This window comes from Hemitrygon akajei, chromosome 4 (assembly GCF_048418815.1).
Source record: "Hemitrygon akajei chromosome 4, sHemAka1.3, whole genome shotgun sequence".
In the NCBI taxonomy this organism is placed as follows: domain Eukaryota; kingdom Metazoa; phylum Chordata; class Chondrichthyes; order Myliobatiformes; family Dasyatidae; genus Hemitrygon; species Hemitrygon akajei.
This window is the reverse complement of record NC_133127.1, coordinates 90,375,432-90,400,656: the sequence shown is the minus strand read 5'-3', so window position 1 is coordinate 90,400,656 and position 25,225 is coordinate 90,375,432. Positions and strand designations below refer to the sequence as shown.

General features: G+C 44.1%; 1 protein-coding gene across 2 annotated transcripts in view; it reads left to right on the top strand.

Moving 5' to 3' along the window:
- The first annotated feature begins 16,711 nt into the window (after positions 1 to 16,711).
- The window catches only part of ap1ar (adaptor related protein complex 1 associated regulatory protein), a 98,372-nt gene continuing 89,858 nt past the window's right edge, over positions 16,712 to 25,225 (top strand). For both annotated transcript variants that reach the window (XM_073043047.1, XM_073043046.1), the window contains exon 1: positions 16,712 to 16,983. In XM_073043047.1, the coding sequence (XP_072899148.1) occupies positions 16,850 to 16,983 (134 nt within the window). In that variant the 5' untranslated portion in view covers positions 16,712 to 16,849. The remainder of the gene's footprint in view (positions 16,984 to 25,225) is intronic.

Here is a 25,225-nt window from a genome sequence, read left to right as displayed (position 1 = left end):
ATGGTCCATGATGGTGCAACGCCATCGCAGGTGGAACTGATCAAGCAGCTTGCTGTGCCTGCAGTATGGGGTCCATGTTTCACAGCCATACAGCAGAGAAATCAGGACGACTGCTCTGTACACTGCTAGCTTGGTCCTCGGGCGCTTGCCACGTTCTGCCCACAGTCATGTCCACAGCCTGCCAAAGGAAGCCCCAGCTTTTTCAAGTCTATTTGAGACCTCTCGATCTAGACTGCAGGAGGAAGTGAGGCAGCTTCTCAGCTAGCTGAAGCTGTCAACATTGTTAAGCTGTGTGCCTTCAATTTCAATTTGTGCTTCCGCAGGGTTGATATGGGGTGTGGGTTGAAGTGGAACTGTCATCTGCGGGCTGATGGTTAGGCCAAATTTTCTTGCTGCCACAGCTCCTGCAAGTCCCTTTCACTGTGCATTGCACGAATGCAGTCATTTGCAAAGAGGAAGCCTAAAACCATTGCTTCCAGCACTTTGGTCTTGGCCTTGAGGCATTACAGATCAAGGAAGTGTCCATCAGTCTTGTAGCGAATTGTTGTTCCTGCATCAGGCTGACAGAGAGAGCAGAGAACAGCATCATGGCAAACAGCATATGCTGGAAAGAGTAGGCGCGAGGTCACAGCTCTGCTTGACACCGTTAGTTACTAGGAAGGGGTCAGAGGTGCAGCCGTTTTCAATGACCAAGGCCATCATGCCGTTGTGGTATAACCTGACAATGCTAACCAGCCTTGGGGGGGGGGGGGGGGGCAGCCTAACTCAGTAAGGGTTCACCAAATGCCTGTGCGACTGATGATATCAAATGCCTTTGTCAGGTCCACAAAGAGGATGCAAAGGTTCTGGTTCTGTCCCTGGCACTTCTCCTGGATCTGTCTGAGAGCAAAGATCATGTTCATTGTCCCTCTGTTAGATCTGAAACCACACTGGCTCTCTGAGACAATGTCATCAAGAAGTTTAGAGGTGATCCTGTTCAGTATGATCTTCCCGGCTATGCTCAGGAAAAATATGCCTCTGTGGTTGTCACAGGATGCCCTGTCCCTCTTGTTCTCCTACAGATGGATGATGTTTACATCCCTAAAGTCCTGTGGTACACAGACTTTCTCCCAGAACTGTTGCATGAGCTCTGTCAGCCTCTGAAAAAGGATTTCGCCACCCTCCTTGAAGAGTTCTGGTGGGATCCCATCCAGGCCAGGGACCTTACCGGGTTGTAGCTGATTGACTTCCTTCCAAGCTTTTGCCATTGTGGGGGGATCATCAAGGGCCTCTGAGCATGTCTTCTATGGCCTGGTCGGCTATCTGAGATGTCTAGTTCAGCAGTCGGTTGAAATGGTCTGCCCAGTGTTGGACAATGTCACCTTGGTCAGTGAGGAGTGCTCCAACCGAGGAGTGAACTGGTGCCATGATGTTGGAGGAAGGTCCTACACTGCCTGCAGACCATCAAAACACTTCTTTGTGTTGTTCTGGTCAGCGTAGTGCCGAAGCTCTGCAGCTTTGGCCTCCCACCACCGACTTTCATCTTCGGCAGCTCAGCCTGGACCTTACTACGAAGGTGCTTTAGGCGATCATGCTTGGAGGTTGACTGCTCATCACTGAGCCAGCTTGCAAAGGCTCCTTGCTTCTGCTTGAGAACTGTGACAATATCAGAGCGTTCTCATCGAACCAATCCTGAGGCTTCCTCTTGGGGTGCCCGAGAAGGGCACTTGCAGCCCTGTACAGGGTGTCCCTGAAGACACATCATGTCGTTTCTGGGTCTGCTTAGTCAGGCAGTTGCTCAAGTTGTCCCTAAAGTTTGCTGATCAGCTCTCCTTTGATGCTGGGGTCAGTGAATGTCCAGCTTCCACTTAGTGTCAGCCTGCTGGCACCTGGGCGCCATGGCGATCTGAAATGATGGCTTGTTTCTCAGCAGGATGTGGTCAGCCCAGCAATCTGCACCCCTCGTCACTCTGGTACGGATCACATCCCTGATGTCGTGGCGTCTTGTGGTCACATAATCAACCAGGTGCCAGGTCGTGGAGCACCGTTGCATCCAGGTTGCCTTGTGGAAGCTGAAAGAGGGTGTTGCTGATTGTCAGCCCACTTTCTGCACAGAAGCTGAGTAGTAGCTGCCCATTTGAATTCTCCTTTCCAAAGCCTTGCTTGTCAATGATTTTGGGCCAGGACTGATGATCACTGTCTACCCCGGCATTAAAGTTGCCAAGTAGCAGGATCCTGTTGTCTTTGAGGACAGAGTATAGTAGCTGGTCGAGTTCCTGGTAAAACAGTTCCTTCTGTTCAGAGGTGTAGGTCATGGTGGGTGCATAGGTACTGATCAGAGTCGGATGGGTCTTGTTTTCAGAGGCAGCCTCATTACCGTGAGGCGATCACTGATGCCTCAAGGAGGGACTTCAGGTTCCGACAATTGTGGTCCAGATGGCAAAGCCAACTCTGGCTTCTCTAGCCTCATTCAAAATAGATGTCCGGTCAGCTGCGGTATGCTGACAGGACAGGGTGAGGCAAGCTTTCTTTAGGTCACCTTTTCCCAACCCTTTCCCATGAGGGGGGAGCAGTGCAGCTCCTGAAGAGGGCTGTTCTGTCACCAAGATGGCTGCCAAAGAAAATCCTTGCCTCGTGATCAGAGAATGACCATCCCACCTTGGCCACCTGAGTGCAGGTCCGTGACTAGCGGCTCCCAGCACCATCTTACGCCTGCCACCATCACCACTCGCCCATCGCCCTAGGTCTCGAGTTGGTTGTGGAGATTGGCGTCATCTAATCCTGGGCCGGAAGTGTATGAAGACCCAGAGCTGCCCAAGCATCACGATCCCCCTCTCGGTCTGGACATTGATGTCAAAAGGGATACCAGGCATAAAGTTTTGATGATGGCTGAACTACTCGAGCTGCCAGAATGATGTTGAATCAAGACCATGATGAGGCCAAACTCAGGTTGGAGGAACAACTTCTCATATACTGTCTGGGTAGTCTCCAGCCCCTTGGTATGAACATCGAATTCTCCAACTTCCGGTAACTCCCTCCCTCTCCCTTCCCCATCCCACTTCCACTCTGTCTCCTCTTCTAGCTGCCTATCACCTCTCATGACTCTGCCTTCTTCTACTACCCATAGTGCTCTCCCCTTAGATTCCTTCTTCACCTTTCCTGCCTATCCCCTCCCCCACCCATTGATCTTTCCTCTGATTGGTTTTCCACCCTCCCCCACCTTCTTTATGGAGCCCCTGTCCCCTCCTTCTTTAGTCCTGACGAAGGGTCTTGACCCGAAATGTTGACTGCTTCTTTCAACGGATGCTGCCCGACCTGCTGAGTTCATCCAGCTTTTTTGTACGTCTTGATTTGACCACAGCATCTGCAGTGTACTTTGTGTTTGAATCAAGATCAGACTGTCTTAAGGGCTCCAACTCCAGATTTCTTCCTTGGGGTTTACTTCCAAAGCCTTTCCCATGAGTGGGTATAACTGCAAGGCAGTGGAGGTTTTAAATCAGTTTTCCTTCTCCTAGGTGTGCTGCCTACCCAGGCTAATGAGCCCCACCTGCTGGAAGCAACTGGTTTTAAGGTGCCAGTGACCCACTTGGAATCATTTGTAGATGTGTACCCAGGTTCCTAAGGTTGTCATAGCCGGGGTGGTGGTGGGGATAAGCTCCCACTACCTACAAAGTCTCCAAATGGTGTGCAACTCAAGCAGCCTCTGACAACCAAGTCCAACTCTTGGCCCTCACGTGTGGCTTAGCTACTAGGCCCAGCGGAACAGTGTCTACTGACAAGAGGAGGGGCAAAGGTGGACCACTGGTGCCTCAAAACCTGTTACCAGATTCGGATATGGCCCAAGTGCGGAGGTGAGGGACACTGAAGCAGGTCGATGGTTCAGAGACTTTAATACGAGCAGCATTAAAGGGAAAATAAAACAATAAGTGCTAGGCCAAACAGAGCCGTGAATTAAAACCTCAAAAGGAACATGAAGCCTACACTGTGGCTGAAAAGAACATCTAAAGAACAGGAAAACAGATTATTATCTGAACGGTGGCCGATTAGGAAAAGGGGAGGTGCAACGAGACCTGGGTGTCATTGTACACCAGTCACTGAAGGTCGGCATGCAGGTACAGCAGGCGGTGAAAAAGGCAAATGGTACGTTGGCATTCATAGCAAAAGGATTTGAGTACAGGAGCAGGGAGGTTCTACTGCAGTTATACAAGGCCTTGGTGAGACCACACCTAGAGTATTGTGTGCAGTTTTGGTCCCCTAATCTGAGGAAAGACATTCTTGCCATAGAGGGAGTACAAAGAAGGTTCACCAGATTGATTCCTGGGATGGCAGGACTTTCATATGAAGAAAGACTGGAACGACTAGGCTTATACTCACTGGAATTTAGAAGATTGAGGGGGGATCTTATTGAAATGTATAAAATTCTAAAGGGATTGGACAGGCTAGATGTAGGAAGATTGTTCCCGATGTTGGGGAAGTCCAGAACGAGGGGTGACAGTTTAAGGATAAAGGGGAAGCCTTTTAGGACCGAGATGAGGAAAAACTTCTTCACACACAGAGTGGTGAATCTGTGGAATTCTCTGCCACAGGAAACAGTTGAGGCCAGTTCATTGGCTATATTTAAGAGGAAGTTAGATATGGCCCTTGTGGCTAAAGGGATCAGGGGGTATGGAGAGAAAGCAGGTATAGGGGTTCTGAGTTGGAGCGGTGCAGGCTCAAAGGGCCGAATGGCCTACTCCTGCACCTATTTTCTATGTTTCTATGTTTCTAAGCATTAAACGAATGCCGCTGGTCTTCAGAGTCAGTTGGCTTGAGAGTCCAGTACCTCAGGGAAGGAGGAATGCTAAACAACAGCGAAGCTGCTGTGCTGCCGTATCCATGGTTGTGACAAAACCAGTTGCTTCGGGCAAGTGGGGCTCATCAGCCTTGGACAGCTGCCCACCAAAACCCTTCAGTCTGAAGCGTCAATGGTAGTTTTGTCTATGGATGCTGCCTGACCTGCTGAGTTCCTCCAGCATTTTGTGTGTGTCGACATAAATACATGTTTCTGTGACATGTTAGCGGAATAAGGAAAGTATACACACCGTTGGTTTAAAGTCCCTATGTCCTCATTGTTACTTTCTACAAGTTTTGCAAGCATAGGTACACCCTAAAATTTATTAGATTAGGCAATAAAGTTACTTTGAAGTTGATGCACCATCAATAACTCTCTCTGAGACGTAAAGGCGAGATATCGGCTTTTATTGACTGGAAGAAGGAACAAGCAGTGGTTGACCACCATACTACATCCTGGAGACAGAGAGGCCGGGCTCAGACCTCAATCGCCTTTATACAGGGTTCAGGGGGAGGAGCCACAGGAGCAGTCAGCAGGGGGCGTGTCCAGACAGGTATATGTAGTTCACCACATTCACCCCCCCTTTGTTTTAAAAGAGAGTCCCCATGGGGCGAAGTTTCTTACAAGTATATTTACCGGTTAAGTCTATCAGGTGGTCAAATCAGTCGCTGCGACCTACGTAGCACCGGCTGTGATTGCACAGGTGCCGGTGGTGATTGCACCGGAGACGGAGGTTGTGCTGGTTCCGGCCTGACTGGAGGTGTCAGCCCACTAGGCGTCAGTGATTCCTCACGCGTGTGCGAGGTGCTTGGTATATACACGTACGAGATGCCCGGTATAGGAGTGTCGTGAGGAGTCTGTGTAGGACTTGGTGTGCGCGGTGTCACCTCGGGTACAGGGTTCATAGTTACCGTGGAGTGTTCGGGGTAGTGGTCTGCTGCTCCTGCGTGCGCCAGGTCGCGGACGGAGACCGTGTCCTCCCGCCCATCAGGTAAGACCATGTAGGCATACTGGGGGTTCGCATGTAAAAGGTGAACCCTCTCGACCAGTGGGGAGTATTTATTACTCCTCACATGTTTCCGGAGCAGCACTGGCCCTGGGGATGTCAGCCAAGCCGGTAGGGTGGTCCCAGTGGCAGACTTCCTGGGAAAAGAGAATAGGCGCTCGTGAGGGGTGGCATTGGTGGACGTACATAACAGGGAGCGGATAGAGTGGAGTGCCTCAGGGAGGACCTCCTGCCATCGAGAGACCGGCAACCCTTTTGACTTAAGGGCTAAAAGTGTGGCCTTCCACACTGTGGCATTCTCCCTCTCCACCCGTCCATTTCCCCGGGGATTATAATTCGTGGTCCGACTAGTAGCAATGCCCCTAGCTAGCAGGTACCGGCGCAGCTCGTCACTCATAAAGGAGGACCCTCTATCACTGTGGATATAGCAGGGATATCCGAACAGAGTGAAGAGCTGGCGCAGGGCTTTTATGACGGACGTGGTAGTGGGGTCGGGGCAGGGGATGGCAAAGGGGAACTGCGAGTACTCGTTGATAATGTTGAGAAAGTAGACATTGCGGTCAGTGGAGGGAAGGGGGCCCTTAAAGTCAACACTCAGTCACTCAAAGGGGCGGGTGGCCTTGATAAGCTGCACCGTTTCAGGACAGTAGAAGTGCGGTTTGCACTCAGCGCAGACTTGGCAGTCCCTTGGTAGCATTGGTCGAGGGTTACGGAGGCCAGAGTTGAATCGTCGTCTTGGTGCCTGGTAAACACCGGTGGGTCGGGGGCGGGGTATGTTGACACCGACAAAGATGGCCGCCCACATCCGGGCATGCAAGATGGCAGCCCCCATGCCTCGCGCGAGGCGGGCAGGCAAGATGGCGGTCCCCATGCCTCGCGCGAGGCGGGCAGGCAAGATGGCGGTCCCCATGCCTCGCGCGAGGCGGGCAGGCAAGATGGCGGCCCCCATGCCTCACACGCAGCACTGCCCGACCCCGCTCGTGGTTTAGACTTACAGACCTTGGTGAAATGGCCCTTCTTCCCGCAGCTGGAGCAGGTCGCTTCTCGGGCCGGGCAGCATTTTCGGGGGTGCTTTTCGAGTCCGCAGAAGTAACACTGCACGGGCTTTTGACTGGCCGCAGCTGTGGTCGGGTTCGGGGAGTTCGTGGAATCGCGACTGGCAGCGGTGTTGTTGAATTCGCTCATGGGTGGCGGGGTCTGAGGCGTCCACAGGACCGGCGGGGGATCACGCGGCTGGACAGCGTCAGCGTTGTGCAGAGCAGCCTCCAGTGTGTCAGCCGTCCCGATCGCCGAGCGTAAGGTAAGATCGGCATTTTCCAGCAGCCGCTGACGCACGTACACTAACCTGATTCCTGTAAGAAAGGCGTCTCGTACCAAGAGGTCCGCATGCTGTTCCGCCGTGAGAGTTTTGCAGTCACAAGTTCGGACAAGTGTCTGTAGGGCTCGGAGAAACTGGGCACTCGATTCTCCAGGCCGCTGTCATTGTGTAGCTAAGCGATGTCTTGCCTAGACAGTGTTCACCAGCCGCAGGTACTGTCTTTTGAGAGCGTCCAGTGCCCCTTCGTAGGTCGGCAGGCCTCTGATAAGTGAGTAAACTTTCGGGGTAACCCTCGAGAGGAGAATTTGGTACATAACAGTGGGGTCAGTTGCACGAACCTCCTCCAAGTATGATTGGAAGCATGCAAGCCAGAGTTCAAAGGCAAGAGCTGCTTCAGGGTCTTGGGGGTCCAAATCCAATCTTTCCGGACGTAAAACGCAATCACAGTTGTGGCAGAACATATGGAATGTCCACTTCTGTGGAGTAAAGATTGATTGCAAGTTTAAGGACATACTCAACATTCTCATGGATATATACCTTAGTCATTTGCCCAGATGTGGTCGTGCCTACAAAAATGTGCCTTACTTCCTGAAGAGTCAGAGTCATAGAGAACTTGTTACGAACCCCGTAACTGGGTCACTTACCAGCAAAGATAGAGAGGTCCGTTGAAGTCTGATGGTACTATTTTTAACAGTATTTATTGGTAAAAATACACAAAAATAATGTCAATGCAAATATACAGATAATATATGTTGTCAATACTAAATCTAAAAGTGCGGGTATAATAATAATCAATAAGAAATAAGCTGTATCGTTGTCTAGGGGATAATGTATTGTCCGATGGAAATATAAAAGTCACTCAGTTCATGCAGGCTGCAGCCTTTGGGGACCGCTGCGTTGCAATGGTTGGAGAGAGAGAGAGTTTTGGGAGAAAAACTTGCCGGCTTTACTTTTATGATTTCGATCCGTCGGAGTCTTGTTGGTGTGGCCGTTCACTTGTGGCCTCTTCTTTAGCTAAGCCGTTCTTCCATGATGAGCCCGCCCCCTGGCAAGGGAGGACGCACACGGGCCCTCACCGGCGTTCGCTATAAAACGCTGTCACTGGATTTTCAGCGTTTCTCCTGGTGCGTCTAAAGGGGTTGTTCCCCAGACCCTCTTTTATCCTTACTCATGGGGTCTCAGATGTCAATCAGGTTGGGATGATGCAATCCCTCAACCAGCCCCCTCTGGTCGTCCCCTGAGGGCTTCAATGAATAGTACAGTACTCAATACACAATTCTGTCTCCAAGAGACAATAGCCGTTATCAATGGTTTTGTTTCGCTGAGGCCAGGACACATTCCAAATCTTGTGGATTCTCTCTCACTTCCTGGGTCCCAGACCCGAATTAATAGCAATCTTGCGATTCTCAAAAAGGAGGGGGCGACTTTGTACCCTTCGGCCCCTCAGAGTTTCGGCATATTTGTAACAAGCTACAGAGCAGAAATAGGCCTTTCAGTGCATCTGGTCCTCTACCTAGTCCAGTCTAGCTGCATCTAGACCATAGCCCTCCATACTTCTCTCATCCAAGAGATAAGCAAAAGAGGGCATTTAAAAATTACCGGTAGAAATTATTGGGTTTTGGTCAGTCACTCATAGCAACTGAGCAACTTTAGAAGTAAGGCAGATAAAATATCAAATTGACGGGGGCCACTGCAAAGTCACCTGAATTTTGCAAGTTTATGTGGAGCTCAATGTGGAAAAGGGCAATCAGGAATATTTCCCAGGTTATTTAAGGTGTCCTCCTCCAACGAATTCTACACAGTCAAATCTACATCAACAGTTTTCCAGTTCAGCATGGGAAAAAGATTTCACACTGAAGGTAAATAATAACAAACAGAAACCTATTAAACATAAGGTCAATACAATCTTAAAGGCCAAGGGATCTTGAAAATAGCAAATGATTTACTATTATTTATGATTTTTGTCAGATTTCTTGATGGATCTAATACTGCTGAATCGGCTTCACACAAAAAACCAAGAAATGGAGTTGGGCTCCAGCACTGTAGAAATTGTTTGACTGAGGGATCTCTAATGATTCATTATGATATGATTGTTGTATATTTAACACTTTGGTAATATTTGTATAATATTGTAAATATATTGTTTGATTAAGCATTCTTGTTCATTTATATAATTCATTACGAGTTATGTGTAAAAGTAAGTGAATTGTGTATGTCATGACACTTCCACATAATATATGCAGGTCAAAGTAAACTTAGACTAACATTTTGGAGTCCTGTCTTTTCCTTTCAATTAGTTTAATGTTTTGGAGTTACAAAACATCACAGTGGTGAAGAGGAAGTTTTAAAAGGAAGAGGACAGACAGTCTGTCTGTCTGTTAAACAAACCCGAGTTGACTACCAACCTGTTGAAGTGCAGTGGGACATTCAAACTTGAAAAAAGCGCAATGAGAAATGGTTGAATGATTTTAAAAAAACAGTGCAGCACATGCTGCTTCAGAGAAGGAGACAGACACAGTTGAGTTTAAAAACAAAAGGCAGAAAATGGGACAATTCATGGGTGTATAAACACTGAGTACTGAGTGATAATAACAATCATAAATTTAAAACAAGAGAAGAAATAGCTGGTTAAGTTGGAAAGATTGATGCATTTGATTACACAACAGATAACTGGATTTTACTTTCTGAATAGATTGAACAGTATTTTAAAGCACATAGAATAGTCAATGAGAAACAAGTATCAATTTTGCTGAGTGCATTGTATTTACAGACATAAAGTTTGCTTAGAAATTTGACTGCTCCAACCTAAAACAGTCGAAATGAGCTTTGCAAATGTTGTGAAAATAATGCAGGAACATTTAGATCCAAAACCATGTCCATTACAGAATGCTTTAGGTTTCATAAGTGGAATCAAAAGAAAGTGGTGTCTATTTCAACATATGTGGCTGAATTGAAGTGATGTTCTGAGCATTGTTAGTTTAGTAATGGGCTTAATGATGCACTGAAAGATCATTTATTTTGTGGAATCTTACAAGAAAGCATTCAAAAATGGCTCCTAACTGAAGCACAGCTCACATTTAAAAGAGCCATTGAAATCACTGTTTCAATGGAAACCGCAGACAGAGATGCAATTGAGTTGCAGTCAGGAATAAAAGTGAGTGTGAACAAAACTGCAATGTCTAAACAGAAACCTGCTTAGCCAAACAAATTACAGGCTCACATACACCAGACCAATGCAGGTTTAATTAGCTAGCCGGTGGTGTAGTGGCATGAGGTGAATGCTCCCGGGTTCAAATCCGGCCAACTGCTTGCACACTTTCCATATGTGCTGGGTTTAGTGTCAAGCTAGCAACTCGGCCTCATTAAAAAATACAGACAAAAACTAAAAAAACAGCAAAGTTGTCACCTGGTGTGCTGCAAGGTGTGGAGAGAAACTCAACTCAACAGGTTTAAAAGGAAACATGTAGAAAATGCAACAAAGTAGGGCGCATATGAAGACCCATTTCAAAAAGAGCACTAACCTGCATGTTCCTGATGAAAAATCTGATAGTGATGAGAGTGGCACAGGAATGAGTGGCCTTGAGTTTTACAATGTGAAAACTAACAATAGAGTAGCAATATGGCTTACACCAGAAGTGAACAGCAGATTAATTAAAATTGAATTGAACTCATCATCTAGAATCTGACTGAACAGTGAGAAGAACTTGATGGGCCATTTGGTTTATTTTTATTCCCATGTTTCTTCCTGGAACTGAAACTATTTGGATGGTAATTTAATAATTTTGTTTAAGTATTACAATTGGAATGCTTCAAAACTAATTCAAAGGAAGACATGGGAGTCCAAAATGTTTGCGTCTTAGTTCATCTTTAAGCGAGGCAAGCGAGCTATCATATGGTTGTGTCACAGCATATGCAATTCATGTATTTATACATGTAACCCATAATAAATTATTTAAATGAACAAGAAGTGCCAATTTGGTCACCTACCTACAGAAATAATGTTAACAAGGCTGAAAGAGTAGGGAGAAATTTTACAATGATTTTGCCAGCTCTGGAGGACCTGGGTTATAAGGAATGATTGAATAGGTCAGGACTTTATTCCTTGGAACTTAGAAGACTGTGAGGAGATTTGATAAAGGTATATAAAATTATGAGAGGTATGGATAGGGTAAATGCAAGCAGGCTTTTTCCACTGAGGTTGGGTTAAGAGAGAAAGGCGAAAAGTTCAAGGGTCCAGGGAATGAGCTTCAGCACAAGTGGTGCATGTGAGCTTGAGAAGTTTGGATAGGAGAGGTACATGGTTGGTGGGTATATGGAGCCCTATAGTGCCAGTGCAGGTCGAAGGAAGTAGGCAGTTTAAATGGTTCCGCACAGACGAATGGGCAGAAGGGCTTGTTTCAGTCCTGTACTTTTCGATGACTCTAAGAATGCATAATCAACCAATATATATACAAGATTACTCAAGTATTACTGAAGTATTAAATACACAACACAAGGGTTCATTGTCTAAGGGGAAGAAGTTATTCTTAAAACGTTGAGGCCCCTGTACCTTCTGTTAAATGGTAGCAATGAGAAGAGGGCATGAGGGTGTAGGGGGTCCTTAATGATGGATGCCGCCCTTTTAAAGTATCACCTTTTCAAGATGGTCTCAAAGTTGGGAGGATAGTGCCCATAATGGAACTTGCTGAGACTACAACTTTTTCCGATCCTGTGCAGCTGCCCCTCGATACCAGCTGCTGCCAGTTTCAATGCTCTCCATGGTATATCCGTAGAAACTTACGAGAGCTTTTGGTATCATACCAAGTCTCTTTAAACTCCTGATGAAACATAGCCACTGATGAGCTTCTTTGTAACTGCATCAATATGTTGGGCCCAGGATAGATATTCAGAAATGTTAACACCCAAGAACTTGGAACTGCTCACCCTTTCCACTGCTGATCCCTCGATGGGGACTGGTATGTGTTCCCTCGACTTCCCCTTCTTGAAGTCTATCATCAAATCCTAGTCTTACCTAATGTTGAGTGCAAGATTGTTGCTATAACACCACTCAACCAGCTGATCTATCTCACTCCAGTATGGCTCATCATCAAGATCAGAAATTCTGCCAACAATAGCTGAGTCACTGGGAAATTTATAGATGGCATTTGAACTGTGCCTAGCCACACAGTCATGGGTGTAGAAAGAGTAGAGCAGTGGGCTAAGCACACATCCTTGAGGTGCACCAGTGTTGTTTGTCATTAAGGAGGAGGTGTTACTTCCGATCTTCACTGACTGTGGTATCTTAATGAAGAAATCAAGGATCCAGTTGCAGAGGGAGGTACAGAGACCTAGGTTTTGGAGTGTGTTAATTAGACCTTGAGGGTATGATGATGTTGAACTCTGAGTTGTAATCAACAAACAGCAATTGATGTAGGTATTGCTATTATCCAGGTGATCCAAGGCTGAGTGGAGAGCCAGTGAGATTGTTTCTGCTGGAGAGTATTGTAGAGGCAGGCAAACTGCAGTGAGTCCAGGTCCTTGCTTAGGCAGGTGTTGATTCTGGCTATGACCAACCTCTCAAAGCACTTTGTCACAGTAGATGTAAGAGCACCTAGGTGATAGATATTGAGGCAACTCACCCTGCTCTTCTCGGGCACTGGTATGATTTTCTCCCTTTCGAAACTCTGACTGCAGCAGTGAGAGATTGATGCTGTCCTCGAACACTGCCCTCAGTTGGTTGACACAGGTTTTCAGAGCCCTACCAGGTACGATGCACCATCAGGATCTAATGCCTTGCAAGGGTTCACCTCTCCGAAGATATTGTGACATCGGCCTCTGAGGCAGAGATCACGTGCTCACTGGATGCTGCTCGGATTACACAGGTGTAGTTTTATTCTCCTTTTCATAGCAACCATAAAAGGCATTGAGCTCATCTGGGAGTAAAGCATCGCAGTCATTCATGATGTTAGGTATCGCTTTGTAGGAGGTAACAGCCTGCAAACCCTGCCAGAGCCGACGTGCATCCAATTCCGTCTTTACCTTCATTTGGAATTCTATATTTTGCTCTTAAAATCGCCTTCAATAGGTCGTACCTGGACTTCTTGTATAGTTCTAGATCACCAGTCTTGAAGCCACAGATCTTGCCCTCAACAGAGTGTGAATATCCTGGTTCATCCATGGTTTATGTCCGCGGTGGCACACTCTCATCCACACAGGTCTTAATGAAGTTGGTGACAACTGTGTCATATTCATTCATAGTTGAAGATGAATCCATGAGTAATGTCTAGTCCCCTGACTCAAAGAAGTCCTGTAAGTGCTCCTGTGCTTCACTTGTCCATTCCTTCTTGTTCCTCACCACTGACGCTATGGAAGACTAGTGCGGAAGGTCAGATTGCATGCTATCCAGGAAGACCTAACTAAGTGGATACAGAGTTGACTTGTTGGTAGGAAACAAAAAGTGATGGTGGAAAGTTGTTTCTTTCGGACTGGAGGCCTATGATTAGTGGTGTGTCACAAGGATCAGTGCTGGGCCCACTGTTGTTCGTCATTTATATAAATGATTTAGATGACAATATATAAGGAATGGTTGTAAATAGCTGATGACTCTAAAATAGCTGGTATCATAGAGAATGAAGAAAGTTATCAAAACATGCATGAAGATCTTAATCAACTCAGTACGTTGGCTGAGGAATAGCCAAAGATATTTGGAGTTGGCATGATATGTTACAGTTGTGTAAGACATTGGTGAGGCTCCACTTGGAATATTGTGTACAGTTTTAGTCATATTGCTACAAGAAAAGCTAAACTGCAAAAGGTGAAAAAAGCTGATCTTGAGAATATCACCGTGACTGGAAAGCTGGAGTTATAGGGAGAAGAAAGGTAGTTTAGGTCTTTATTCCTTGGACAGTAGGAGACCGACTGGTGACTTATCAAGGTGTATAAAGTAATGAGGGGTGTCTAAAGAGTGAATTCAAACAGTTTTTCCCCAGGGAAAGGGGATCAGAAGCAATGAGCTCAAGGTGACAAGGAAAAGATTTAAACGGGATCTGAGGGGCAACTTCCTCACACAGAGGGTGATATGTACATGGAATGAGCTGCCAGAAGAAGTGGCTGAGGCAGGTTCAATTACAACATCTAAAAGATATTTAGACAGGTACGTGGATAGGAAAGTTAAGAGGGATGTGGGCCAAATTTTGCCAGAATTGATGAATTAGGTCAAAGGGTCTTTACCCCATGACTCTAAGTTAGACTTTGGAGATTCATAAATTACCATTACAGAATAAAGATGGATTGTTGCTATGTATGGTTGTTTCATTATCATAGAACATAGAAATAGGACCTTCAGCCCAGTAAGTATGTGTTTGCAAACAATGTCCTCTAGTTCATATTTGTTAACTTCCCTACCACCCCACTAGTCTCTGAGTAAAGCACATAATTCTCCGTAATCTCTGCCATCTCCAATGAGATCCCATCACCTGGTGAATCTTTCCCTCCACCCCACCACAGGGATCACTCCCTACGCTACTCCCTTGTCCCTTGGATCCCCTATGATCCAAGCTCATAGCTCATTGAAAGTGGCTACACAGGTCGATAAGGTAGTTAAGAAGGCTTATGGAAAGCTTGCTTTCATTAGTCGAGGCATTGATTGCAAAAGTCAACAGGTTATGCTGCAACTTTATAAAACTGTTTCGGCCACATCTGGAGTATTGCATACATTTCTGGTTGTCCCATTAATAAGAAGGATGTTGAGGCTTTAGAGAGGGTGCAGAAGAGGTTTAGAGGGCATGTGCTAACATGAGAGGCTGGATAAACTTGGGTTGTTTTCTCTGGAACGGCAGAGGCTGAGGGGAGATCTGATGGAGGTTTGTAAGATTATCAGAGGCATAGACAGAGCACACAGGGAGTATCTAATTTCCCAGGGTAGAAATGTCTAATACCAGAGGGCATGCATTGAAGGTGAGCGGGGGTAGGTTCAAAGGGGATGTGAGGGGTAAGTTTTTTACTCAGAGAGTGGTGGATGCCTGCAATGCTCTGCCTGGTGTGGTGGTAGAGGCAAACACACTAGAGGCTTTTAAGAGATGTTTAGATAGGCACATGGATGCGAGGAAGATGGAGGGACATGGACACTGTGTAGGTAGGAGGGAATTTGTGGGGGGGGTTGATTTACTTTTTAACTGGATTGGGTCAACATTGTGGGCCAATTTTTCACCTTGGAACAGAGAACATAGACAAGTACAACACTTTTTCTGTGTTGTACTTGTCTACTTTCTATGCTCCAAGGTGAAAAATAGTAATTTCTACCAAATGAATGAGTGGGAACTGCTAAACCACTTAGCAAATGTGAGAGGCACAGCAATGGGATCTCGATAAAGCAGTCTGAGTCTGTTGTTCCTACAAGTATATAGTGCATATCAAATATAGAATTAGATTGTCCGTGTTGATCAGGGAAATCACAGCAAGAGACATTTTTGAAGAAATTTAAGTGAGGTGTCATGATGATTCTAGTCTTTATGTCAGCTGATTCTGAAAAATCATGGAACAGCAATGAGTTCTGCAAAGTTTTAAGGCAGCATGGTAGCATAGTGGTTAGTGGAAAACAGAATGATTTACAGTACAGGTGACCTGGGTTCAATTCCTGCCCGCTGCCTGTAAGGAATTTGTATGTTCTCCCTGTCACTGTGTGGGTTTCCTCTGGCTGCTCCAGTTTCCTCCCATAGTCCAAAGACGAATTGGTTGACAGGTTAGTTAGCCATCATAAATTGTCCCGTGATTAGGCTACGATTAAATCGGGGGGTTGCTGGGTGGTGCGTGTCAAAGGGACTCTATCTCAATAAATAAATAAATACAATGTTGGCACCAAGGACAAAGCTGAGAACAAATAAATTGAGGGAGCCAGTTAACAAACAGAATCGTAATGACTATGTATATGTGTAACAAATTTTCACACACTTCATTCAAAGAAAGTAGTGTGGTGTATGTAGTACAAAGAAAAGTCATATGACTTAGAACATAAATGATGTCACACTGTGTGTAAGCAATGTCAGTGTGCCTTGTTGTTAGGTTTGGATAAAGTGCATATCTCCATTTGAAGCTTCTCAGCTTGTAGTTAAAGCTAACTAGCTCAGTTCTATTCAGATTCCTGATGAAGGCCTGCTGAGTTCCTTCAGCACTTTGTATGTATTGCTTGGATTTCCAACATCAGCAAATTTTCTCACGTCAGTTCTATTCAGGTTAGAGCTTATCAGCACAGGCTAAGTTCCACTCAAGAATATTGCTCAATATATTCTCTCTGCCCTTGCAACACCACTAAACAGCTCATTGCTCAACCTTGCTTTGGTTAGCAATCTTCTCTTGCCTTATCTATATATTATTTAGAACTGTAAGGAATGACATCATGGTCAAATTCTGAAAGCAAAGAAAAATGCCAATTATCTGCTCTTAAAAATTGCGAAACTATGAAAGTCTGAGGTGTGGGGACTTGTCATTACGACTGGCCGCCGCCAGAGGGAGGGCCGGGTCTGTTCCCGGTTGTCGCCGGCCACAGCGCCCCGAAGACTCTGGTGGTGGGAGCTGGAACAGCAGGATGGGCGGGGTTACCGACGTGACCCGCGCCTGCCGGAAGAAGCTGCGAGAGCTGCTGATGGGGATTGTGCTTCAGCCGCTGTCTGGTTCCCCGTGGTGCTGACTTTATTTTAATGCCCCGCACTCGTAATTCCTGGGCGGATGGGCTTGTCCTATGGACCCGGGCTTGCTCTTCTTTGTAGCCCAGTGTCTTGTTGGTGACCGACGAGTATGTGCCATGGGGAACTGCTGGGCTCGGTGTATGAGGTTGTTCAGGAAGGAGGCCAACAGGATACAGCGTGGTGGAGGGTGAGTCGTTTAGTCATTGTTCAGAGTGCTGTACATTCATCTTTTAGGTTTTATTCAAGTTTAAAAATAAACACCAAGCCAATGTAAGCACGGTAGTTTAATGGTTAAATTGTTCCGCGCTAGCTCATTTTCCTCTAGTTTATTGTGTAAAACTAAAAGGTGTGCTGATAGTTAAACTACTTGTTTGCAAAATAAGATATGCCGAAGGTCCTTTTGTAGTGCTGAATCTTTGTTATTTGCTGGGATCAGCACAGGATCCCTCCCTCAACCACTCCCCTCATTTAATTGGAGCTCCGTTTCAGTCCGCCGTGATGTCACTTTTCACAAAGAACCTGACAATCGAAATATACAAAAGATTGAAGTCAAGGAGAACATTGAATATTGGAAATTAACACTTAGAAATACTTAGAAACAAATTGCATGACCTCTAACTCAAAAACTTAATTTAAAATTGACAATTTTAATTGTAAAAGTCCTGCACTTTGTGAAGTTATGTAATTTGTTACAGACTGTTTTCAAGAGAACATTTCGCAGTTGTTGGTACACTATAAGGGTGAAATGTATTGCGTTGTGTTATTTGCCAAGTTTTAATATGGTCTATCCTTTAAAAAGGAAGCTGATGACTAAATGGCAACAAAAAGTTTGAATTTGCATCTTTTTTTCTACTTAATTTGTTGGTCGTATATAACGTCAATGGTTCGATTATTTAATCTGACCCTGTTGGATCTATAAAGTTCAGTGTAATGATCTGATATTAATTGTTCATTCAGGGTCTTCAATGCATAATAGTAAATAAAAGGTACTGCAAAGTTGAGAGCCAGATTAACGTGGCATTCATTAAGCAACATTGCACACTTCTCTGAGTGTGCTAATGTTGATCGTTAATACTTGCTCACTTTTCTACAAGAATTTCTCGTTCCTTAGTCTGCTGAATACTTGCTGATGGCAGATTTTGGACATTATATAATTACTGTAATCACTGAGATTTTCAAACGTGTTCATCTAACAACAGCTGTAATTCATTTTCACCTTTTGTGAATGCTGAAGGCTCATACTAGCTGTTACTTATAGGGTCTGTATTTGTTGTTAAATATACACTTTGTGTTCAAGTTGAAATTAAGTATTTGGCACATCATCAGTTAGCTGCAAATAAAACTGCCTTCTAGTGATCACATGTCTAGATAGAACCCTCCTCTTCATGGATAAATATAACTGCAAATTTTACCTGGTCTCCCAGGTGCCCACAAGGGCCACATTACAGAAAGCCTTCAAGGGCTCACACCCAACTTCTCTTCCATCTAAGCTTCATAAGGAATGATCTTAAATTAATTTCGTAGTGGACCAATTTCTATGCAAGTTATGCTTCACCAAAATTACTCCTACTAACATTTTTAAGCCTTGAGTAGAAACTCTAATCCATTTTTGCACTGCTCTCTCAGTGCTGCTCACTGCCAATCTCAATTTACTTGTTTCAAGCCTACATCTGCTGATGTAGTGCCTGACCTCAGTTTGCTGATCGCTGGCAGTTAGGGAGAGAGGAGGTTATTGATGTGCAGTACTCTATCAGCTCACAGGAGCAAGTAGGCTTGCCAAGAACATATGTCTGCAATGCAAGCTTCTCCAAAATTCAACCACTTCGATGCTGCATTTTGTCCTTGTAGATGTCCCTGGTAATTCCAAGTAGTAGTCTTGGAAAATTTCTCTTGCATTAGAAAGAATACCCCAATATTCTAGCTCGATTAAATCAGTGTCTAGTCATGTCATTCTGTGTACTGGCATTATGGACTTCACACTTTATTTTCCCACAGCAATTCACAAAAAAAAGTATCCTATTACAAGACCACCTCTTTTGGACAGTTTTATGTTCATCAGTGCAATGGTTCTGCAGGAGCCAATAATCTAATGTATCATTTTCCTGATTGTTCAGTGCAAAATCAACCTTGTGCAAATTTTGTAATGATCACAACCAGGGTGAACCACCTGATCTGTGACATTTTATTGCTCATGTGACTACAAGGTTATTGAGTTTATAGCGTTATATAAAATAAGATGATCAATAGTGACAACTTTTCTAATGGAAACAAAGGAAACCGCAGATGTTGAAGCAATAAACAAATTTTTGAAGAAACCTGGCAGGTCAGGCAGCATCTGTGAGGCAAAGGAGTGGTTGACACTTCAGGTAGTGACTACTTGAAATGTAAACCATATCATTTCCCCATCAGGTGCTTCCTGGCCACTGGGTTCCTTCAGTAGTTTAGTTTTTGATTCTAATAAGTAATCTGATGGAATATCTCCAACAGAACTGATCATTTGTAGGAGCTAAGTATCTATTTTCTGTCTGTGTTTTATTTTGTGGCAGATTTATTATGGTAATCTGTCACGTGGGTTGGGGCGTGGTAGAAGCAAATGAGTACAGTTATGTATTCACACTTTGTCTAAGTTCACTTTAGTCTGGTTAAAGTTAGAGGCAGTCAGTATTTTTGTTGTTTACTGCTAACGCTTAGACCATTTTATCGTTATTAGCCATTTATTTTGTTATATTGCTAGTTTTAGTTTTGTTAGTTTTTTTAATCGCTACAAGATTGTTCTCCTTTGCTGGATTCTTAAAGGATCTAATGTACTTTTTTGAACTTTGGAACTTAGCTATTTGGAGCACCTCATGCAGGGTCAAACCCGTGCTTAGTCTCTGAGCGGTTTTGGTTTGTTTTCAAGTAACTGCTATATCATTAAATCTGTGGAAGATGCTGCCCAGTAACTTTTGCCTCTTTGGTGGTAATGGCAATGGAACGATTTGGATACGTTTATATATGTAAATAAGTTTAAATTCTTCCAATGTTAGAAATTCAGGGAAAAAATATTTTTGAAAGTCGTTTTTGGGATAATAGCATTCATCTTAATTTTAAGAATTTAGAACAAATATAGTAAAATTCTATATGAAAAGCATACACACTAATGTACCAATTTTTAATATAATGAAATTTCCAAAGGTTCTTCACAGGAGTTCCACCAGATAAAATTTACTATCAGGCAGTGTAAGAATGTATAAGGATAGATGATCCTAAGATTGTCAATGAGATTTCAAGGAGGTTCCTAGAAAGTTAAAAAAGTGTAGAGACAAGACTAATGTTAAAATTGGGACTAATAAGGTATCATTTATTGCAGAAGCAAAGTGGAGGATTTTGAATTTTGTAGGGCTGCTGAAAGTTAGAAAGTGTGAAGTCGAAAGCATTTCTGAATGTTGAGAATTTTAAAAATGTAGGTGTTGCCAAGTTAGGAGTCATTGCAGCTTAGTAAGTCAAATATTGTTTAGATCAGGAGTTCCCAACCTCTTTATGCCATGGAGCCGTTGACCAAGGGGTCTGTGGACCCCAGGTTGGAATGCCTGGGTTAGATGATAACTGATGTGAGTTAACAGATGGGCAGTAAAGTTTTGGATGAACTCAAGTGGGTGAAAATGGGAGTTTAGTAGACTGAGAGGGGAAAAAAAGAGCAGACGTGAGATTATCCACTTTTTAGTAATAGGAATAGAAATGTGGAATAATATTTAGATAGAGCACCATTTTGTACACTGAAGGAGCCAGGTAACCTCGTACATGTCAACATTAAAGGTGTAACAAATGATGAAGATAAATGGATTGTTGGTCAAATTGAACAAAAGACTGTTGTATTAAATTAGCCAGGTCTTAATACAGCAATATGGAGAATTGGTGGGTTTCCAGTAGGAGGCCAATGCAATGTTTTGGTTTCCTTATTGAAGCAAGATGTACTTAATGCATTTTAGAAAAGGTTCATTCCTGGGATAAAAAGGTTTATCTTCTGAGGAATGTCAGGGTCTGTTCTCGGAGGTAATTAGAGGAAGGAGAAGTAAATTTGTGAATAACCAAAGTTGGTGGTATTGTGGACAGTGAGGACGATAGTCACAGGCTACTGAAAGATATCATCTGGTGGTAAGTTGAGCAGAGCTGTCTCAAATAGAATTTAATCATGGTGCATGTAAAGTGGTGAATAGTAGGATCCTAAGGAGTACTGAGGAACAGGGACACCAAGGTATAAAAGTCCAGAACCCTGAAGAAAATAACATGGTAAAGAAGGCTTAAGGGATGCTTCATTCATTAGCAAAGGCATAGAATATAAGCACAGGGAAGTTGTGATATAGCTTTGTAAAACATTGGTTCGTCTATATTTATAATGTGTGCCAAAACTGCACAGTATAGAAAGGACATGATTGCTGTGCAGATGGTGTGGAGAAGATTTACCAGGATATTGCCTGGAATGAAGTGTCTTGGTTATAAGGAGAGTCAGGGTTTGTTTTCTGTAGATGGAGAAGGTTGAGGGGAAATCTGATTGAGGTGTATTCCTTCATAACCAAAGTGTTTATAATTGGGGGTATACATTTAAGGGAAGCAGTAAGAGGTGTAGAGAGGATACAAGGAACGTATTTTTCCACCCAGGGAGTGGTTGGGTTTTGGAATGCATTGCCTGAGAGGGTGGTGGAGACAGAGACTCTTACAACATTTAATAAGTGCTTAAAACAATTGAATTGTTAGGCATGGAAAGTTATTGATCAAGTGCTGCTAAATGAGACTAGTGTGAATGGCTGACGTGGAAGGGGGAGCCAGTGAGAATTTATTTGTGCTATTTTCTGATGTGCTTTGATAAGGTAGAGACCAAGAACAATGAATTAAGAAGCACTGTTTCCAAATGAGTCCTTATGAATTTAAGATTAAGATGAGAAAGTATTTCTTTTATCTTTGAAATTCTCCACCCTAACAGCAATAGGCTAAATCAAGGCCAAAATAGGTAGATTTTGGTCAATGAGCATACAGAAGTGGTCAGGTCTTACTCCTTCTCTTTTTTGTATTACCTCTTTAGGTGAGGCTAGAGTTGGGGTAACAAGTACGTTGGGGTGGTGTTAAGAATTGCTATGAAGTTTCTTCACAGATAGGTTCGTTGTTGACCGATACTGCCTGATACTGTGTATTATTAGCAAACACGAGGAAATCTGCAGATGCTGGAAATTCAAACAACAACACACACAAAATGCTGGTGGAACACAGCAGGCCAGGCAGCACCTATAGGGAGAAGCGCTGTCGATGTTTCGGGCCGAGACTCTTCGTCAGGACTAACCGAAAGGAAAGATAGTAAGAGATAGTAAGACTTTCCTATCGGTTAGTCCTGACGAAGGGTCTCGGCCCGAAACGTCGACAGCGCTTCTCCCTATAGGTGCTGCCTGGCCTGCTGTGTTCCACCAGCATTGTGTGTGTGACTGTATTATTAGCATTTTCTATTTTAATTTAGCATCTCAGCAGTCAGCTGGCTTGTGAGTAATAGGTGGTAAGCACTGAACTTCGTAATCTGCTTTCCAAGAAAGAATTAAATAGAGTTCATAGGAATCTAGTGTATAAAATGGCATTGAATCAGGAAGCTGCATGTTTTTTAAACAAAATGTAGGAATCAGTGTAGTTATAGAAAGTGGTTAGAAAATCAGGAAGTGAGTGCTTGGGGCCAAGGCCAAGTTTCTAATTTATATAAAATGCATATTTAATTCCAGTTAGGTATGAAGATACCTAACATATCTTAATCTCCCCACCCCTCAGCTTTTGCAGGGATTGCTCCCCCACAGTTCCCTCTCCAATCATCCCTCCTCAATCATATCCCTCCTAGCACTTATTCCTGCGAGTGGACTAAGTGATACACCTGCCCATACACCACCTCCTTTACCTCAATTATAACCATATAACAATCACAGCACGGAAACAGGCCATTCCGGCCCTCCTAGTCCGTGCCGAACTCTTAATCTCACCTAGTCCCACCTACCCGCACTCAGCCCATAACCCTCCACTCCTTTCCTATCCATATACCTATCCAATTTTACCTTAAATGACACAACTGAACTGGCCTCTACTACTTCTACAGGAAGCTCATTCCACACAGCTATCACTCTCTGAGTAAAGAAATACCCCCTCGTGTTTCCCTTAAACTTTTGCCCCCTAACTCTCAAATCATGTGCCAAAACTGCACAGTATAGAAAGGACATGGCCCCAAGCAGTCCTTCCAAGTGAGACAACACTTCACCTGTGAATCTGCTGGGGTCTTCTAGCTCCCAGTGCTCCTGATGCAGCCCCTACACACTGGTGAGACCCAGCGTTAATCGGGGAGCGTATAGTCGAGTAACTGCGCTCCATCCACTACAAATGGGACTTCCTGGTGGCCAAACAGTTTAATTCCAATTCTCATTTCTGTTCTGACATGTCGGTCCATGGCTGCCACTTTTGTCACAATGAAGTCATCCACAGAGTGGAGGAGCAACACCTTATATTCCATCTGGTTAGCCTCTAACCTGATACTCCTTACAGTAAAAAATACTTCCCCCCCGCCATTCCCCACTCTGGTATTTTACCTTTTCTCACCTGCCTATTAGTTCCCCCAGGTCCCCTGTTCCTTCCCTTTCTCCTATGATCCACTCCCCTCTATCAGGTTCCTTCGTCTCCAGCCCTTGAAATTGCCAACAGACCTGGCTTCACCTATCACCTTGCCCTCCCCCCACTTTTTTATTCCGGCATCTTCATCTGTTCTCAGTCCTGAAGAAGGGTCTTGGCCTGAAACGTCAACTATCTGTTCACTTCCATAGATGCTGCCTGACCTGCTGAGTTCCTCCAGTATTTTGTGTGTGTTGCTAACGATAATGCATTTAATGACAATAGGAAAAGCAGTGAGCTCCAGACATTGGCAAAGCTAGAGTTTGTTGCCCTTGAGAAGACAAAGGTTGGTTATGACTTTGAACTACTGGCAAAAGTACTTCCACGGTGTTACTGGGTGGAGTTTTAGCATTTTGACCCAGTAACAATGCAGGATTGGAGACGCATTTCCAAGTCAGCATGATGTACATCTTGGAGGGTATCTGTAGGTGGTGGTGTATGATACTCCTTGACTCTTTTGGTGATGAGCTAGTGAGTTTGGGGAGCTGCTGTTGAGGTAATATTTGGGAGAAACTGCAGTCCACTTGGTGGATGTTACCATCTGTAATAATGGGTTCCTTTGTCTTGGAGCTGCATTCAACCAAATAAGGGGTGAATATTCTAACACATTCACAACATGGGATTCCCTGATGATGGAAAGAGTTTTTTCCATCCGGAGGCGAATCATTTGCTGCAGCTTCTCAGACTCTGTGACGTGCAAACCAACAATGGAACAAAGCCTGGCTGCGGTAACAACCAAGTTCAGGGTTCCAACCCACGTTTTCCAAATAATAAAACTTTGAAGTTGTTGATACTCTGCCAGGTACCTGCTGGGGAACATGCTTGTGGATCCTGCAGTCTGTTTGACTTGGTGTAGGGTCATGAACCCATTTGTTTCAATAACAATGCATAAATCAGGAAATAGTTGGGGCTTGTAATAAGGGAACAGCTATAATTATGGGGGATTTTAACTTTCATATTGACTGGACTAATCAAGTCGGACACGGCAGCCTTGAAAAAGAGTTATTGAGTGTATTCGGGATGGGTTCCTTGAACAATGTTACTGAGCCGACAAGGGGGCAAGCTGTCTTCGATCTGGTCCTGTGTAATGAGACAGGACTAATAAAAAATGTCCTAGTAAAGGATCCCCTTGGAATGAATGACCATAACATGGTCGAATTCCATATTCAATTAGAGGATGAGAGGGTTGGATCTCAAACAAGCGTACTGAGCTTAAATAAAGGAGACTATGATGGTATGAGAGCGGAATTGCTTAAGATGGATTGGGAAAATAGATTAAAGGGTAGATCGGTACTTGATCAGTGGTGTATATTTAAGGAATTATTTTACAACTATCAAGAAAAATATATTCCACTGAAGAAAAAAGGGTGTAAAAGAAAAAATAGTTATTCGTGGCTAAGTAAAGAAATAAAGCAAAGTATATGACTAAAAAGAAAGTTATATAAGGTAGCTAAATCTAGTGGGAAGATTGAAGATCGAGAAGCTTTTAAAGATCAGCAGCAAATAACAAAAAGATTGATTAAGAAGGGGAAGATAGATTATGAAAGTAAATTGGCGAAAAACATAAAAGCAGATAGTAAGAGTTTTTATAGTTACATAAAAAGAAAAAGGGTGGCTAAAGTAAATGTTGGTCCCCTAGAAGATGAGACCGGGAAATTAATGGTAGGGGACATGGAGATGGCGGAAATGCTGAACAAATATTTTGTATCAGTTTTTACAGTAGAGGACACTCAAAATATCCCAACACTGGATAAACAGGGGGC